At 33.6% G+C, this 17277-nt stretch overlaps 3 protein-coding genes across 3 annotated transcripts; 2 read left to right on the top strand and 1 right to left on the bottom strand.

Moving 5' to 3' along the window:
• Positions 1–1152: 1152 nt before the first annotated feature.
• LOC123192069 (SEC12-like protein 1) lies at positions 1153–5956 on the bottom strand. The gene is made up of 11 exons (XM_044604535.1): positions 5939–5956; positions 5322–5735; positions 5126–5226; positions 3865–3997; positions 3591–3682; positions 3222–3321; positions 3063–3135; positions 2862–2982; positions 2490–2609; positions 1669–1739; positions 1153–1589 (listed from the first exon to the last, which is right to left on the bottom strand). Exons 1-11 carry the CDS (start codon positions 5954–5956, stop codon positions 1384–1386), a joined length of 1449 nt encoding a protein of 482 aa, XP_044460470.1. The 3' UTR covers positions 1153–1383.
• A 472-nt stretch (positions 5957–6428) lies between these two features.
• LOC123192908 (probable U3 small nucleolar RNA-associated protein 7) lies at positions 6429–11234 on the top strand. Its single transcript, XM_044605610.1, has 9 exons — positions 6429–6636; positions 6921–7005; positions 7747–7812; positions 7892–7981; positions 8183–8315; positions 8466–8584; positions 8902–8969; positions 9185–9233; positions 10047–11234. The coding sequence occupies exons 2-9, from the start codon at positions 6949–6951 to the stop codon at positions 11073–11075; spliced, it is 1611 nt and encodes a 536-aa protein (XP_044461545.1). The 5' UTR covers positions 6429–6636; positions 6921–6948; the 3' UTR covers positions 11076–11234.
• Positions 11235–11239: 5 nt separating this feature from the next.
• Positions 11240–16289, top strand: LOC123192068 (probable phytol kinase 1, chloroplastic). Its single transcript, XM_044604534.1, has 7 exons — positions 11240–11295; positions 13063–13142; positions 15132–15199; positions 15290–15426; positions 15535–15650; positions 15732–15846; positions 15930–16289. Exons 1-7 carry the CDS (start codon positions 11240–11242, stop codon positions 16111–16113), a joined length of 756 nt encoding a protein of 251 aa, XP_044460469.1. The 3' UTR covers positions 16114–16289.
• Positions 16290–17277: the final 988 nt, after the last annotated feature.

The raw sequence follows: 17277 nt of genomic DNA, 5'->3' as shown, positions 1-17277 counted from the left end.
TTTTGCTGAAATTTTACATAAAAATTCGTCTTAAAATAGTAATAATGTATGTATTTAGTAAACTGGGAGCATTGAGTTTGCTTTTCAATGCAAATACTCCACTATCATTGTTAATATTGTCCCAAATTGGAAATAGAATTTGCAATAAAAATATGCCATGAAGGTAATATTAATGTCATGAATAGTCAAAATTTAGCTCTAGAACAAATTTATTTTAGTCTAATATAGTTTTAAACAAAAGAAATAAATGCAGCTTAAACATAATGTTTTTCCTATACAATAAGTTATTTTTCATAATCTTCGTAATGTTAATAAAGTTGAAAGTAGTTCCTCTCATGATTTTTATTGAGAAATTAATTAATTAAATTTAATTTTTTAAATTAAGTTATACATTTTTAACTCACATTTTTTGCATTTAAGATATATAATCAAGACCTAAACTTACTATCTGTTTTACCCTCCTCCTTTTGTGGGGTTTCGTAATTTTGTTTAATTATTTAATTAATTTAGTTATAGGATTTTTTTGCAAGTCTAGGTTTTTGGGCAATGGCTTTGCGCGTGAGCACTCATGCAAGTGGTGATAGGTGCAACATCAAGCGGTAAGGTCGACAACAGTGGGCAGGATTGGTAGCGGCAAAGACGACAACAGTGGGCAAGATTGACAACTAAAAAGCCTTGCAACCATCTTTTCATCTTGACCTCACAAAACGATGAGACCAACCACTTAGAGAGGACAGAATCGTTATGATCCAACTCAAACATGATCACTCGAAGTACAATGGATGCAGGCAGCACGACAAGGTTTCTCATCTTGATCTCTCACAACAGCTAAACTAGACACTTGAACCAAAAGCTCCTTCACCTTATAAATAAGTGTTTCACAAACGTAACTACATAACAAAATCGGGATAAAAAAATATTCGTGATAAAAGTTATGAACTTTGAGGGTATCTTAGAGCAACAGGATATCAATGATACATTTTTCTAAATTTGAGTGTCCATTTAACAAAATGTAAAAGTTGTTATCCAACTTATAAATTTAAAAGCCTTAAGGATGATTTATGATATTATAAATTTGGAAACCTTAAAAGGGTAGTTTGTGATATTCCCTCAAAAAGCTATACCAAAACACAAAATGTTTAGCAATTGAAGTCAAGATCCAAACCAAGCCAAGCTCTTTATTGATGCCAAATTCACCTACTTATTCTATTTCAATGAGTAAAGAAAGGAAAAAGATGAAATCAACAATGAAAAACTACCTGTGTTAAGTTACATTATACTAATATATTGCAATATATAATTGACTAAAATCGAAAATGTCTTGTAAAGGACTCAAAAAGTTCATTTGTACTGTGAGTTCTGGTGATTGAATCTAGCAAGTGGTCACATATCCAATGGTCCAAATTCATTCCACATGTTTTGATCGTCGGAGGACTGTGGATCGCCCAAAAAGGCTCCGATCTTTGGTTTTCCAGGTTGGCTTGACGGGAGGGGGAACTTCCAGAATGAATCAGAATTCTGGAAGAATATGTAAAATGCAACAGCTGATGCCAGGAAGAGCCCTAGAAGCAGCACGTAAATCTGCCACTCTGCACAAAACAAAAAGAAAAATGTTATGGACACCAAGTATTGAGAGGTGAGAGTGAGAGCGAGAACAAAAGGAGAAACCTTTCCAATCTGCTGGAACATTTAGCTTAGTAACCAAAGCCCCCCATTCATTCGAAGTAGTTAAAACCACCCTGCGAAAAAGCACCCCACCGGGGAAAGAGTTAATAATCAAGCACCAAAATGGAGGAACCATAAATACAGAAATTGGTAGTAATCTACAACTGAACATGGATATCATGGGATAGTTGTGGTTATACATATAAAAGTCCAATGGCCAAAAACGTATTTTAAAATTAGACACTTCTGATCTGTTTCCTTTATTGTTTGACTACACCTTAAAAGAGCTTTTTCTAATTCTATAGAAGTTTTAACATTTTGGAAAGGCTCAAATTTTGGGCTCAGCAAAGCTGGCAATAAAATTTTCGATAAAGTTCAAAAGATCCTTACACATCAGTTCTATTGACAGCCAAACAATCAATAGCTTTCTATTAACTACTCTGTAACAAAATATTACAGAAAACTTCAACTGTGATCCAGACAGATGAGTGGAGATCCTGTTAAGATGTAAGGATAACTCAAGCAACATTTATGCAGAGGGAGCATAATTCCATCATAAATTAACGACGAAGAGTGAAAAATATAAGTTTCTGAAATTTAAAAATTATGAGTTTTCAATCCCCAATTATATAGAAAACCATATAGTTCTGAAGTGCGGACTTAAATTCAGACCTTCTTTGGTGAGTCTAATTATAAACATGCATGCTTATATAGGATTAATAGCAAAAGTCTAAATAAACTTGTAGTTAGAAAAGGAGGTTTGAACTTTAAGTTAGCATTTTAGATCCACCATATCTATGTAGATCTAATCATTTGAGACTTACCTTTCACTGGGACAGAACTCTAGCGATGTAATTCGAGTACCCAGGTGTAGCCTCTTACTCCAGTGGCAGATTTCCATTTTCTTTATATTAACAGCACAAATGTCACTATCTTTGCTTGCCCTACCATAAAGAAAAATCCAAACATATAATTGAAAGTACTCTCACAAAAGAAAACGGAACACAAACAACATTCTAAGGCAATGTCAAATAACAGCTCCATCAACATGATTTTGTGCCTCAATATAATAAATAATCACAGATATTAACATTTCATAATTAAGACCAGCAAATAAAATTCATATTTTGTTAATAGGAACATAAAATCTAGATGATTGCAACTTCTATTTCAAATGAATATATTTGAGTGCTTACAAAGCAAGATACTTCCCATCCCTGCTGATGGACATTATGGATGCAGGTTTCCTAAGCAGCCTCTTATGCCCAATTTTATTCCATGTACTTATGTCATAAACTGCAACAACATGTTTATCACCTGTTGCATAGATATGAATACAGATCAATATACAATCAATGACTCTTTCTAATGTTTCCTTCAATAAGAGATGAATATACCTGTTTGAACAGTGCAAAACAAAAATGGTTTTGTCCCATCCTTAGAGAATCTACACAATTCAATCTTCTCATCCTGCCAAGAAACAATACCAAATATGACAAAAATGCAAAGCGAACTACAACAATATGTCAACACATTGTTTGGCCAAATAAACCTACCGAGTTACGAGTTAAAAAGGTCCATGGTACACCATCTTCTGTCTTCCATATTCTAGCCGAACCATCAGTAGATGATGAAACTAAATACTCTGAGTCTAAGCTGCAGTACAGGAGACAAACAAGGCCAAGAATTTCAGCTTCTATAGATGAAAAATGTCAAACTTCAAACAATTTTTCCTTCAAATGCACTTATTTTATTACATTATCAAAATATTAATACACAAAATTCCACACTCCTTCAAACCATTCCCATCAAGGAACGTAGTAAAGAATCCCTCTGCTTTATTAGTCTACAACGCTTGTAGCACAGATTAGCATTAGAAATTATGTCATGTACATGATACACAAACAAATAAGCACCAATCCTACCTAAAATCCATATCCAAGATCGATTTGTGTGCTCTTGGTTTATCTAAAATAACACGCAGACTTGGCCAATGCAAGATTTTGAGATGCCCATCCTATTGTTGAATAAAGGATGTCAGAATATACATGCTTCACAATGTAACAATTGACTTGTGAATGTTTAAAAATTGCATTAATGGAAAGAATCATTGCAATAATAGATCAAACGATATATTCTTGCTTACCACTTAACTGGCAGATTATAATAACATAACAAAAATTCTACATTATTACTTACCACTCCACCAGTGGCAAGCCTAGATCCATCAACACTAAAGGCAAGGCATTTCTGTGGACCAACATCTTCAAGCGGAGGCATTGTTTTGGCCAACAACTTTAGATTCGTTTCACGGCCATTTATCTCAAAGAATCTGAATGTTATAGGAACAATTTTAGTGTGCATTTACACCATCTTGGAGAAATACAAGGATTGCTAATTTCACTAGCCTGACTAGCCCATAATTCCGCAGAGAGAGAGTGAAGTGGGGTGGAGAGAGAAACAAAACAACATAGTGTAACAAGTAAAGTTCATGACATATGTGAAAAAATGTCATCAACAGTATTGATGACTAGGTATGATTATAGAAAAGCTGTCAATAAAATTATGGGATTAATAACATATGAAGAATATTACGAATCACATATAAAGAGAAAATACTTGTAAATATGTAATTCAGTCTTTGTGTAACCCTGTCAACATACAAGTATGAGAGAAAAATCAACTAGCAGACAAATCACAAAGGTACAAAAGTACAATCACCAAGTAATTTGACACTTAATAGAGTTCAATGACACTACTCACAACCATCCCAACCGATAGATAGACCTATCCATATAACAAGAGTTTAAAACACTCTTCCTTACATCTTAATAGACCATTTTAGCACTCACACACTGTTCGTTCTCTTAACTCTAACCTACAACTTATACACAAATTTACAAAATGCATTTCAAAGAAAATACCAATAGACAAGAAAACATATGTTTAAGTAAATCTTTTCCCAACATACCATTCTACAATTATTAACTCGTCACAGGTAGCATTAGAGTCAGCATTTCTCTCTTAAAAAAGAATAAATTAACTCAACAATGATTGCTCCACAACAAAAAAAAACATTTCCTTGTCCGCACTTATCTATAAGTTAAAGACACATCTAACAACAACCTTAATAAAATAGATAAAATGAATTCATTTCACTAACCTTATTAAGCTACAAAAAAGATAAACCTCAGATAAACAATTTGAAAATACTCACTTATCACATATTCTCGCAAATTATATGCCTAAAACACCAATCTTAGTTTGCTTAATACATAAATCACTTCTTATCATGAAAAATTGACATTTTCTTTGCAATTACAGAATAAAAACAAGATTGTAAACTTCATATTTAAGTATAAAACCCACAATAATATTATTAATCAATTTTTAAACAACTGAGGTCAATGCTAACCCCCACAACACCCCCCCCCCCCCCCCAAAAAAAAAAAAAACTTACTTGCAGCCGCTGTTTGTGGTGGAGCAAACGAAATCATCACCACTTGGGTTCACAGTAATAGTCAAAGGATCACCTTCATATTCTTCAAACACATAAGTCACCTTCACAACACAAACGAAAAATCAAAACGATATACATATTTTTAATTTTATTTTATGTTTTATCATAAGGGTCTATTTCAAAAACATATTTTTACCAAAGGAGCGGTTGACATGGAGGTCGTTTTGGGGTCAAAAGAAAAGATTTCGAGCAAAGCTGGAGAGGAATGAAGCCGCCTAGACTTGCCCACCACCACCAGGTTCACGTTCTCGGGTCGCTTGATCCACGACCCGCATGTCACGGATCCCCCACCCTCCATTCGAAGTAGAAAATCGGGTTTTAGTTTTTCTGTTGGAACCTTTTTGTAAAACTGAAAGTGGAAACAGAGTCCGAGAACGGAACAAGAAGAACTTGGAGAATTTATGGTTGAATTGCAGGCGAAATTGCCATTCGTTGAAAACAATCTTTCTGTTTTTGCTTTTTCAAAAAGTACAACACTGCAATGCGCGATGTACGATATGTATAAAGCGTGTTCTTTTTCCAACCTGTGAAATTGGGCCTTAGTTATGTACTGGAGATATTAATAATAATTGATTTAGAGATATTCTTTGAAGGGTAATATCGTAATAAAATAAATAAATAATCCAAAATGAAAAATTAGGACAAGTGTAGGTGGGTCCCTTCAAGTGGAGGAATTAAACAATGTCACCGTCAACTCTACTCATTGTGGAGTTTTAGGATATTCGGGTTTGGATTCCGCGGATCTCTAGGCACCCAAATAAAGTCCGACATCCTTTCTTGGTTGGCATCATTGTGGGATTGAATATGAAAGATTTTTCTTATTAATTTTTTTTATATTTGACATAAATAACAAAATTTCTTTTTTTTGTTGGATGAATTTAATAATGGAAAAGAGAATAACTTAAAAATTTATTAGTGTCACCTGGAGGTTTGATAGGAAACACTCTCATTTCAAAATTATATAATTAAATATTATTTTATAAATAAATTTATATAATTTATTTATATATATAATATGTTATTCTTAAATAAATATTTTGCACCGTACGGAGCAATACATTTGACAGACAAATCCTCTGATTGGGGTTGTCAGCGTCGTTTTTCAAAATTGGAAGGAAAAAGGTTTTGCACCAACTCTAGGGGTAATTTCTTATTTGGACCGGTTCAATTTCCGGGCGGATCAGTACCCGTATGGATGCCCCATTTAATTTTTAAACAGGCCCAATAAGTAACGGCTTCCCTCTCCAGAACTATTGTAAGCCAGCCTGCTGCCTTCACACTTGCAGAGCAAACCCTAAACCCTACGATTTCTCTGATCTTAGGAAAACAAGTCACAACCCTTTCAATTTTTGTTCAAATTAAGACCTCAGTTTACTCTCGTTGTTTGTTATTTCCGTTATTATAGAACACTTCTCAAAGCCGCAAAACATCTTTTTAAAGCTACTTATTTAGTGAGTCTTATTTGCATTCTGAGTTAAATTCTTTATTGGATTTTTTATTTTATTTTTTTTCCAAAAATTTGATTTTTTTTTTGTTTGAGTTTGATTGCGCTTCGTGGATTTGATGTGTTACCTAGTCGAAACTTTGATTTCTTTGCATATTTTAGTGTCTGAGGTTTTGTAGTCTGCAAGTTTATAATATTTGGATTGTTTTATAATATATGTGTTTATTCGGAAAATGAGATTCCAATTGCAGTTGTGCTGTATTAATTCGAAATCATCTTAAAACTCTGCAGATTGACTCGGAAATTCAGAACCGGAGAGATGGGTGTGAAAGAAGAGAATGATGTTCGTGAAACTATTCTGCCTCCAATTGAACAGGTTTCTGGAATTGATTTAATTTTTGTTTATTTTAAAGTGCTTATTCTAACTTGTTCCTGATTTTATTTAGTAGTGTTTGTTTATTACTAAGTGAATGATAAAAATAAAATTTTCTGCGGCTTACATAGAGATAAAGAGTTTTTCAAGAATTTCAACATTTTGAGTCAAATGTAGACAGTTTGTAGAGTTGTATAGAATATGTAGTGCCTTTCCGGGGCTATTTTGTTACAATTTGATTTTTTTTAAGACAATGTTTGTAATGTCTGCTGCTGGATTTCTAAATAAATAGGTACTAGTTTTAAGTTGATTGGGTTGATGCTTTATTGTTGGCTTATCTTTGATACTGAAGGAGCTCCAATGTATCTCTTGTTCTCGTCATGCCCATATTTTGGATTGATTTTGAAACCTTGAGTTTTGGGCATCCATTTTATTTTATTTTAGCAAACTTAATTTTTATATTCCCCTTCTTTGCTTCCATCTCCTTGTTTTTGAAATTGGAGATATGTGGCCTAGCTCCCCGAGGCAAAGGCTTTTTTAACTTCTTTTGCTGATCTGAGCTGTCTGTGAAAAACACTTTCATTGGTTTTCAGAAAGCAATTGAAATTTTGGCAAAGGGAAAAACTAGATATCACATTTTATCTTTCATTTATCTTCTTTCTTGGTGTTTTAGTTGCAGTATATATGACTTTTCAGTTTACTGTCTAGATTTCTTATAGTTCCATTTGAATGAATTGTTTGCAGGAGGTCTCTGATGAATTAGATACTAAGGTGAAGAAATATCTTAGAGGAGAGGGTGCTAATTTGGAGGTATGAAATTACTAATTGAGATTTCTGTGCAGATGAATTCTTTTAGGATCTCAGTATCACAAGCTATTTATTTTTGTAGGTTTTACAAGACAAAAAATTAAAGGGCCAACTTGCTGTTAGAGAAGAATTATTTGGAAAATCTGCCAAAGCTGCTGCCAAAGTTGAAAAGGTAATTTTTTAATCTTATCTGATTTGTTAGCCTATTATTATCATGTGTCAAATTTTGTCAAGGATTCTATGTTAACTATTTATATTTTCTGGTAAAAATTAATTGTCAATTTCCTCCAAAGAAACTTGTTTTTTTAATCATCCAAATAGTAATCTGTTTTTGTTATCTTAATAATTCTTGATTTCTGGTTCTGTGTTTCAGTGGCTTTTGCCCAGTGAGGGAGGCTATTTGGAGGCTGAAGGAATAGAAAAGACATGGAGAATCAAGCAGGAATCAATTGCTCACGAAGTAGATATCCTAAGCTCAAGGAATCAATATGATATAGTGTTGCCAGGTTGGTGCATCTTGGTTTATTGTTTTTCTATGATTTATTGCTTCTTGAAATTTTGTTTGACTCATGATTTATGTCGAGAGACTGTCCTCATCTTGCTGTAAGGAGAACTGTATAGACAAGTATAATTAGATTCCTGCTCATCTCATGCAGACCTTGGTCCCTATATTCTGGATTTTACTGCAAGTGGTCGGTATATGGTAGCTGCTGGACGCAAGGGGCACCTGGCAATTGTGGACATGAAAAATATGAACCTAATTAAAGAAATTCAGGTATGTTCTGATCCACTAAAGCTGGCATGGTTCTGACAGATACTAACATGTAGATGAGCTGTTATATTCTGTTGAGAAACTAAATGCTGAGCTTATACATCAAGAAATTTCATATTATTATGCAAATCTGTACTTGAACGATTAAAATTAGAGGTTTTGCCAGGGGTAATAACAAATTTGATACTTCTTTTCATCCTTTTTCAATTTGTTATCTTGATATTGTTTCATACCTGTTTCTGGAGTGATTACGTTTATTTGGCTATGTAGTTTTATCACAATTTTGGACTGTTTTAATGATTGATTATTGATTCCTCCAGGTTAGAGAAACTGTGCGTGATGTGGTCTTCTTGCACAATGAGTTGTTCTTTGCTGCTGCTCAAAAAAAGTATGGCTTTTGCTTCTCTCTTTCTTGTTTTCCTGAATTTCAATCTGTTATTAATCATCTTAGTATGTCGTGGCTTACTTTCAGCATTTTGTACTAGTAGTACCGAGTTTCTGTAGTGCACACTCCCACATCAATATTGACAAAGCAAGTAATCATAGCTAGCTATTATGTAGCTTTGTTTGAATGACACAGCTAAGAGTTTTAAATTATGTCAGGTATCCCTATATTTACAATCGAGATGGCACTGAACTTCACTGTTTAAAGGTAAGTTACCTTTCCTTGATTGATTTGATTTTATGGGCTCTAAAATGGTTTTTTGGAAATTGAGTACCTAAGCGTTTTCCAATTTTTTATTGTTATCTTGATTATGAAATATTTAGGTTTCATGTTTTTTCAATTTGCCCAAATAACAAAAAGAGGGTTACTTCTTTTTTCACCTCTTAGAAAAAAGAGCATTTGAAATTGTATGCGGAATCTGTCTAAAATATGGACAGTGCATCAGTTTAAATATCGCCAGTTGGGTTTTATGTAGATTTTGTGTGTGTGTACCTGTGTGCGCTTGCATCTGTTGTTTGTATTTCATGATTGCCTATTCGCTTATTCTACTGTATTGATTAATATGTATAGGTATGTGCTTTTTCACATATGCATGTAAGATATAGTGCTTTGTATTAGGTTACTTCTGAACCATAGAGTGGAAGTGTAAGCAAGGCTTCAACATATGTATTTGAAATCTAGCTTGCATTCCTTAGTCAAGATCGGGTTACTAGTTAAAACATCTGTCACATGCTTCTAAACGCAAATATGCACACATGAAGCACACTTCAGTTTGAATTTTTGTGCATTTCTATCTTCTTAGTATGTCCAAATAAAGGGAAATCAATCATAGATCTTCTCCAACATGAAAATGTCACAATTATGATCTTGCGGTAATCCATATTTGTGCAACTCACTTCTCTCAATCCATATGCTGACAGAGACTGGAGTCCAAGGCCATTGTGTTGTTGAAATTTGAATGTTTGCTAGTTATGAAAGATACATTAATTTGGAATTAATTTTGCCTTTTACATCTTGTAGGAACATGGTACAGTGCTGAAACTTCAATTTCTAAGGAACCACTTCCTCTTGGCATCTATAAACAAGTCTGGGCATCTCCATTACCAGGATGTTACAATGGGTGAGATGGTAGGAAATTTTCGGACGGGCTTAGGCTGTTCCGATGTGATGCGGGTGAATCCCTTCAACGGAGTTATTGCTTTGGGCCATTCCAGTGGTACGGTAACCATGTGGAAGCCCACCACCTCTGCTCCCCTGGTCAAGATGCTATGTCATCAAGGGCCCATATCAGCATTAACATTCCATCCTAACGGCCATCTCATGGCCACCTCTGGCAGAGAACGGAAAATTAAGATTTGGGACCTGAGGAAATTTGAGGTCCTCCAAACCTTACCGGGCCAAGCAAAGACTTTGGATTTCAGCCAGAAAGGTTTGCTTGCTAGTGGAACTGGATCATTTGTACAGATCTATGGAGATTTATCTGGATCTCAGAATTATAGCAGATATATGGGTCATTCTATGGCAAAAGGTTACCAAATAGGAAAAGTTTTGTTCAGACCATATGAAGACGTACTAGGCATAGGGCACTCCACAGGTTGGTCTAGTATTCTTATTCCAGGATCAGGTGAACCCAACTTTGATTCTTGGGTGGCAAATCCATTTGAAACATCTAAACAAAGGAGAGAGAAGGAAGTTCGCACTCTTCTTGACAAACTTCCACCTGAAACGATCATGCTTGATCCGTCTAAGATTGGTACAGTGAGGCAAGGGAGGAAGAAAGAGAAGCCAACAAAAGAGGAGCGAAATGCCGAAATGGAAGCTGCTGTTGAGGATGTCAAGAGTATTACTATGAAGAAGAAAACAAAGGGGAGGAATAAATCAAGCAAGAGAGCAAAGAAGAAACAAGACCTTGTTGTGAAAGCCAAGAGGCCTCTCCTGGAACAACAAATGAAAGAAGAACAAGCATCGTCTAAGAAGAAGCAGAAGACAAGCGAGGAAGTCGAATTACCCACATCATTGCAACGGTTTGCACGAAAGAAAACAACATGAGAATATTTATCTAGTAACCATCTTCGGAAATTCGTTTTTACCTCCCAATTTTGTGTTAATCCAACCAAAAAAATGTATTTTTAAATTATGTTAATTCATCTTACTGTTGGAGATCGTGAGGCCCTAGAAGAATCCTTTCACGTTCTGTCTTTCCCTTAAGTATCATGGGTCCTTCTCCTATGCCTTTTTTGGCTGTGAAAAATTCAGTGGGGTTACACCAGTAAAGCCGAAAAATGCCAAATGTGGAAGGGGAAAGGACTATTTCCCACCCAAATTTTAGCCTACTGTTAAAATCATATCTACCGCAAATAACAAATCTAAACACTTATTTATAGGTTAATTATCATCTAAATTTTTAATTAGAAACAGAGATAAAATTATTATTTTAATTATAAATATTAAAACTTTAAAATTTATACTATTTTTTCTCTTGAGTTTTAAAAAATAACACTTTAATCTATTATTAAAGTTTGAAAAGTTTATATTTTACCTTTAGGATTTGTTTCCTTTTTTATCTACCATCATTCTAACCAAAAGTCAATATTTATATTGTTATTTTAGTTATAAATCTTAAAACTTCAAAATTTATATTATTTTTCCTTTAAGTTTTAAAAACTAACACTTTAATCTATTTTTAAAGCTTGAAAAGTTTAGATTTTACTTTTAAGATTTGGTTTCTTCTTCAACCACCATCATTCCAATCAATAGTTGATATTTTCCACTTATCTTTCAAATCTAGTTATGAAAGACAATAAAAGCCAACTGTTCAAACGCAATAATGAAGGACAACAAAACATCATCCTTCGTTGTGTCATTTAGATGATGAAAGAGGATATTTAATCATTTTTCATTGTCACATCTGGACGATGCAACAAAGGATAACAAAACATCGTCTTTTAAAGAGTCTTTCCGATTTGGATGATGAAGGGTTATTTTTCATTGGAGAAGACTTTTGCTTCTTCTTGATCATCAATCGATTTCTTTAGCTATTGGAAATGAAAAATAGAAAAAGGAAAAAAAGTAAATTTTTTAAAGTTTAATCAAGAGAGTAAATACGAGTTTTCTAAACTAAAAAAAAAATGATATAAATTTTTTAGATTTTAAGGTTTATAGATAAAATAATGGTTTTATTCTTATTTTTAATTAAAAATTTGGAAGGTAATTAATTTCTGAATAAATATTTAAATTTTTTATACCATGTAAATATGATTCAAGTTTGGAGTAAATTTTGAGTGGGAAATTGACATTTTTCCCAGTCTGGAATTTTTAGTTTCAATGAGCTGGAATTGGGAAAACATCCAGTTGAAGTGTCGTATTCATTGAGCTTAAATAGCACAGTATCTGGCTGACCTACCGTCGAACAAATACAATTTATTTCCCTTATTTTAATCTCAGACAGTAAAAAAAAAAAAAAGCGTCAGAGGTAAATGCTTCCTCTGACAGAACCAAATTCAGTAAAAATGAGGGATCTTTTTTTAATTTTATTTGATTTTGTAAATTACAGTTCTATTATTTCATAATAATTTTAATCATTTATCAAAATATTGTAATTTAAAATAAATAACAATAATCAGTACTGCCGTCACAGGTAATTTCAATCATAGCAGATGCCTTAAAACGGCACGGTTCAGTAATTAAACTAAAGAAAACACTTCCGAGTTCATACTCCACGGTTACACACTCAGCCGAAACTCAAGCGAGTTTTCACTCATGCAAAATCATCATCTCTCCCTTAACATGAGCCTCTCATCCGTCACTCATCTTCGCTACTTTCCTAATCTAATCATCCTCCGCCGATGCCATCACCGGCGCCACCGCATACACGCGCCTGCCACCAACCTTCCGTCTCTCTCTCTTTCACCTTCTGCCATACCTTTCCCGCGCAGTGATTTCCTTCTCTATACTCACCGTTCCAAATTGGTCGGCCATACGTCTGTAAAGTGTGGAGCCGCCGGCGGTATCGGCGACTTGTTGCATGACGCCGGAGCCACTGCGATTTTACTCGCCGGTGCTTACAGTCTTGTTCTAGGTTTCGACACTCTCACTCAACGAAACGTCATCCAACAGGTGTCTCTCTCTAATCTGGATAGACTTTTAGGCTGTGGTTGGTTTTGAAAAAATTATATTATCGAAATTAGAAAATTACATTAAATATAGATTATTATATATGATAAAATTAAGTAATAATGAATAATATAAATAATTATTGTATTTAAATAGTATAATATTTTACCTTATTTTAAAATATTTTTTTTACTTTATTTGTTACCTTTCTTCAAACGCCCGGTACATTATCTTTTTGGTTTTTTATTTTAAATTTTTTGGTTCTGAGTCGTTAACCTGAGGTAGGGTTTTGCATTGAAGGATCCACTTTTAGAGTTGGTTAGACTACAATGTGCTTGTGCAAGCGCTTGGTTTTTCAGCCAATTTTATCTTAGACCACGGGTTGAACCAGAGTAGCAATGTTACCAGCCCAGCAATGTAGTTCTGCCTAAATTTTTTTAGAAATGGATTGGATTTTGATCCAAATATGATAAATAAATCCTTGGTTCAAGTTTTCATAATAAATTTTTAAAAAAAAATCAATTTTTTATATTGATTGAATCAAATCTAATTTTATACATATTTGATTAGCGATCGATGGTTCAACAGATTGATCCGAACTGGTTTTTAAAACCATGGTTCTGCCTGCCTTGTGTATAATTTTAGTCAATTATTGTGTTACTGTGCACCGTAGAGATGTTACCGGCTGGTAAAAATCCAATCACAATTGATTTCAATCCAGTGGTTAGAAGTGGGCCTGTTCATGATGCTGTTAAAAACCAATTCCTGTTTTTTGTACATAGTTTTTTTGGAGTTTTTTTGTACTTAATGGATTAGGAATTAACGTTCTGCATGTATTTTCTGGGGTTAAAGTAAAAACCACCCATTAGGAAAACACCACCCTCAGTGTTCAAAACGTAATACTTTATAATAAAATAATAAAGTATTTTCTGGGGTTAATGTACAAACAGTACTTACCACTTGCTAGATATTCATGTTTTTAAGATTCTATGTTTATTAAAGTCATCCGAATGACTAACACAATATTTCATTTTTGGATGTCATCAAATTGATCTTGGATGTGATGAATCCAAATTTAATGTTCAGAAATCTTGATCTTTTCAAGTGATGTTCTATTATGTGTTTGGACTTGCATTGATGCATGTTGGTAAATGTCAGAAATATATATTGAGTTTATAAGTGTGAAAATTAAAACTCATATTACACAAAACTAATTAACTTATGTTAATGTCAAATGTCAAAAATATATGTTAAGCTTACAAGTATGAAGATTGAAACTCATATTACACAAAATCAATTGGCTTGTGTTAAAGTCCAATCTACACACTTATAGATGTGAAACTTTTTTTCTTTTCCTTTTATTTGAGTCTCTAACACCCTTACTTAGATATCATATCTAAAATATATATTACGCTTATAAGTGTAAAGATTAAAACTCATATTATACAAAATCAATTGACTTGTGTTAAAGTCCAATCTATACACTTATATACTACTCTCTTATGTTCTATTTATTAGATGTGAGAGTCTTTTTCTTTTCTTTTTATTTGAGTCTCCAACAAGAAAGAATGATGGATTAGGATTTTTGAAGTAGTGAACAATTTCTGAAAACATTTTTGTTTTTTGTTTTTTTTTTCTTTTCTTGAAGCAACGCTGATAAATAATAGAACGAAATCTGTGTGGCAAGTGCTTTGTTTTGGGGTGGAATTTGTTGTATTATGGTGACTCCAATCTTGGATTTTCTTGGGTTAGTGGTGGAAGTAGAGAGACGGACCGACAGGGCTGGGGCAGTTTAATCAGCCCATTTAGTAGCTATAGTGAATGTGTGTACCCTCTGCAACTGTTGTACTCGACTTTGTGTGCTTGATCTTAATTAAGTTTTTGTCCTGTTACCATTTTCTTTTATTTCATAACAGAATTTTTTTATTCATGCCCATAATTACTTCATTTCTTGAGCATCTGAGAGATTGTTTTTGTTAATGATTGGAACAGAATCTGAGCCGAAAATTGGTCCATATATTGTCAGGGTTGCTATTCATGGTTGCCTTGCCAATTTTCAGGTATCTTTGAATGATCCATGGTTGAACATTTTAACAAAACTGATTTGGATTTATATCTTAACTACTTCGGTTCCTTTCTTTTAATACTAGGATAGCGCGTCAACCAATGCTCGCTATTTTGCCTCATTGGTTCCTCTGGTGAATTGCTTTAGACTTCTTGTTCACGGCCTCTCACTGGTATCGAATGAAGGACTCGTAAAATCTGTTACCCGAGAAGGGAACCCAGAGTAATTTTTTTATAATCACTGATATCATCAAACTGTTCGGAAATTTTCTCTTTGATAAATGCAAGTGATGCTGTTTTTGATCTAGCTTGAATGCTCTTCTACGAACAGGGAGTTGCTCAAGGGGCCTCTATATTACGTTCTGGTATTAATTCTCTGTGCCGTCCTTTTCTGGCGTGACTCTCCAATCGGGCTGATCTCTGTGTCAATGATGTGTGCTGGGGACGGTAACAAACTTGTTTACTTACCTCCAAGATGGCTTCCTTCTCATGCCACTTGACCATTCATTTCTGGTTAATGATTTATAGGTGTCGCAGACATCATGGGAAGAAAATTCGGGTCTGTGAAGATCTTGTATAATAAAAAGAAGAGCTGGGCCGGTAGCATATCAATGTTTGTTTTTGGATTCTTGGCTTCTGTTGGGTGCGTTTCAATTTCAAACTTACTGATTAAACTTCTGCTTTCTATGGATCTTAATGCTGATGCGAAATTCTCGTTCGATATAGAATGTTATACTACTACTCAGTCTTGGGATATTTCCAGCTAGATTGGGTATCGACAGTGCAAAGAGTAGCTTTTGTTTCGCTGGCTGCAACCTTGGTTGAGTCTCTGCCAATAACGGAGCTAGTAGATGACAATATATGTGTTCCTCTGGTGAGCATGGCGGCAGCATATATGAGTTTCAGTTAAACTGGTAAAAATGCTCCCCTGTTGGTTCATATAGTTTAGCCATTTTTTTTTTTTAACCAAAATTTTCATAGACCAACTACTTGTGCCTGCCCAGTAATGTGTTCCTTCACTCAAAAGTGGAATTCTAATATTTAAATTTGATCTATTTTAAAGCAACAAGTTTTTCTAAATATTCATTTCATATCTTATTAAATATTGGAGGAAATGAATAAACGGCTTCTAAATCATGAATACCATATTTTTTTTAATTATTTTATTTTAGTATTTTTCTAACTTAGGTAAATCAATTTTTAACTTTTATGTATAGGGTGCAATGGAACCAGACTGAGTTGAGTAGTGTTTCACACAAGCTTGATTTGATTAATCTTAGACAGAGTTTGAGCTTAAACTTGTTGAGTTAGTGAGATCTCGGGTTGAGCTTGAGACCGAATATTCAATATAAATTGATAAAATTTTAAAGATGTAAATATAACGTTTAAAATTTGTAGGGTTTGAATGATTTTTTATTTGAATTGAGCTAGGATGAACTCCTAAGCTCATTGAATTGATCGTCCTCATGCTTGAGTTCGGCTCAACTTACAGCCCTAGTTTATTTAATCTTATAGTATTTTCTAATGTGACATCAATGAACTTGAATGGTAGCTTATCTTTTTAATGTAACTTTACATTGTCAAATTTAATAATAATAATAATGTATTATCATATAATTGATATTTTGATACTTATTTCTAATCATTATAATTGTTTAAATGTCTAATCATAAATCAAAATGTTCGTTTGTTTTTTTATTTAATTTCTCTTATATACTACTTTTTATAAAATCTCTAAAAAATTGTTGGTATTTTTATATTTTGAAAACGAATTTCTATTATCTCAAAACCAAAAAAAAAAAAAAAAAAAAAAAAAAAGAGAAAATATCATTTTAAGAAAAGTGTTTACACGTCCCAAAGCTTATTTCTGCATTATACTATCGATTTTTCGCCTTTGGAAGTGGCATACTTTTCATGTACCTGATTGGTCTTGGGATGGATATTCCTTGTATGAGTCTGAATACCATTTCCTTTGGTGCTTTTGTTGTGGCAATAATATTCAGAGGTTATCCATCTAGCTTATAGATGGAGTAGAAGTTACCAACAACAGGCTTACATTCATCACTTTCATGAC

This window comes from Mangifera indica, chromosome 12, assembly GCF_011075055.1.
Source record: "Mangifera indica cultivar Alphonso chromosome 12, CATAS_Mindica_2.1, whole genome shotgun sequence".
Classification (NCBI taxonomy): domain Eukaryota; kingdom Viridiplantae; phylum Streptophyta; class Magnoliopsida; order Sapindales; family Anacardiaceae; genus Mangifera; species Mangifera indica.
The sequence above is the reverse complement of the archived record's forward strand: the minus strand, read 5'-3'. Positions and strand labels throughout refer to the sequence as shown.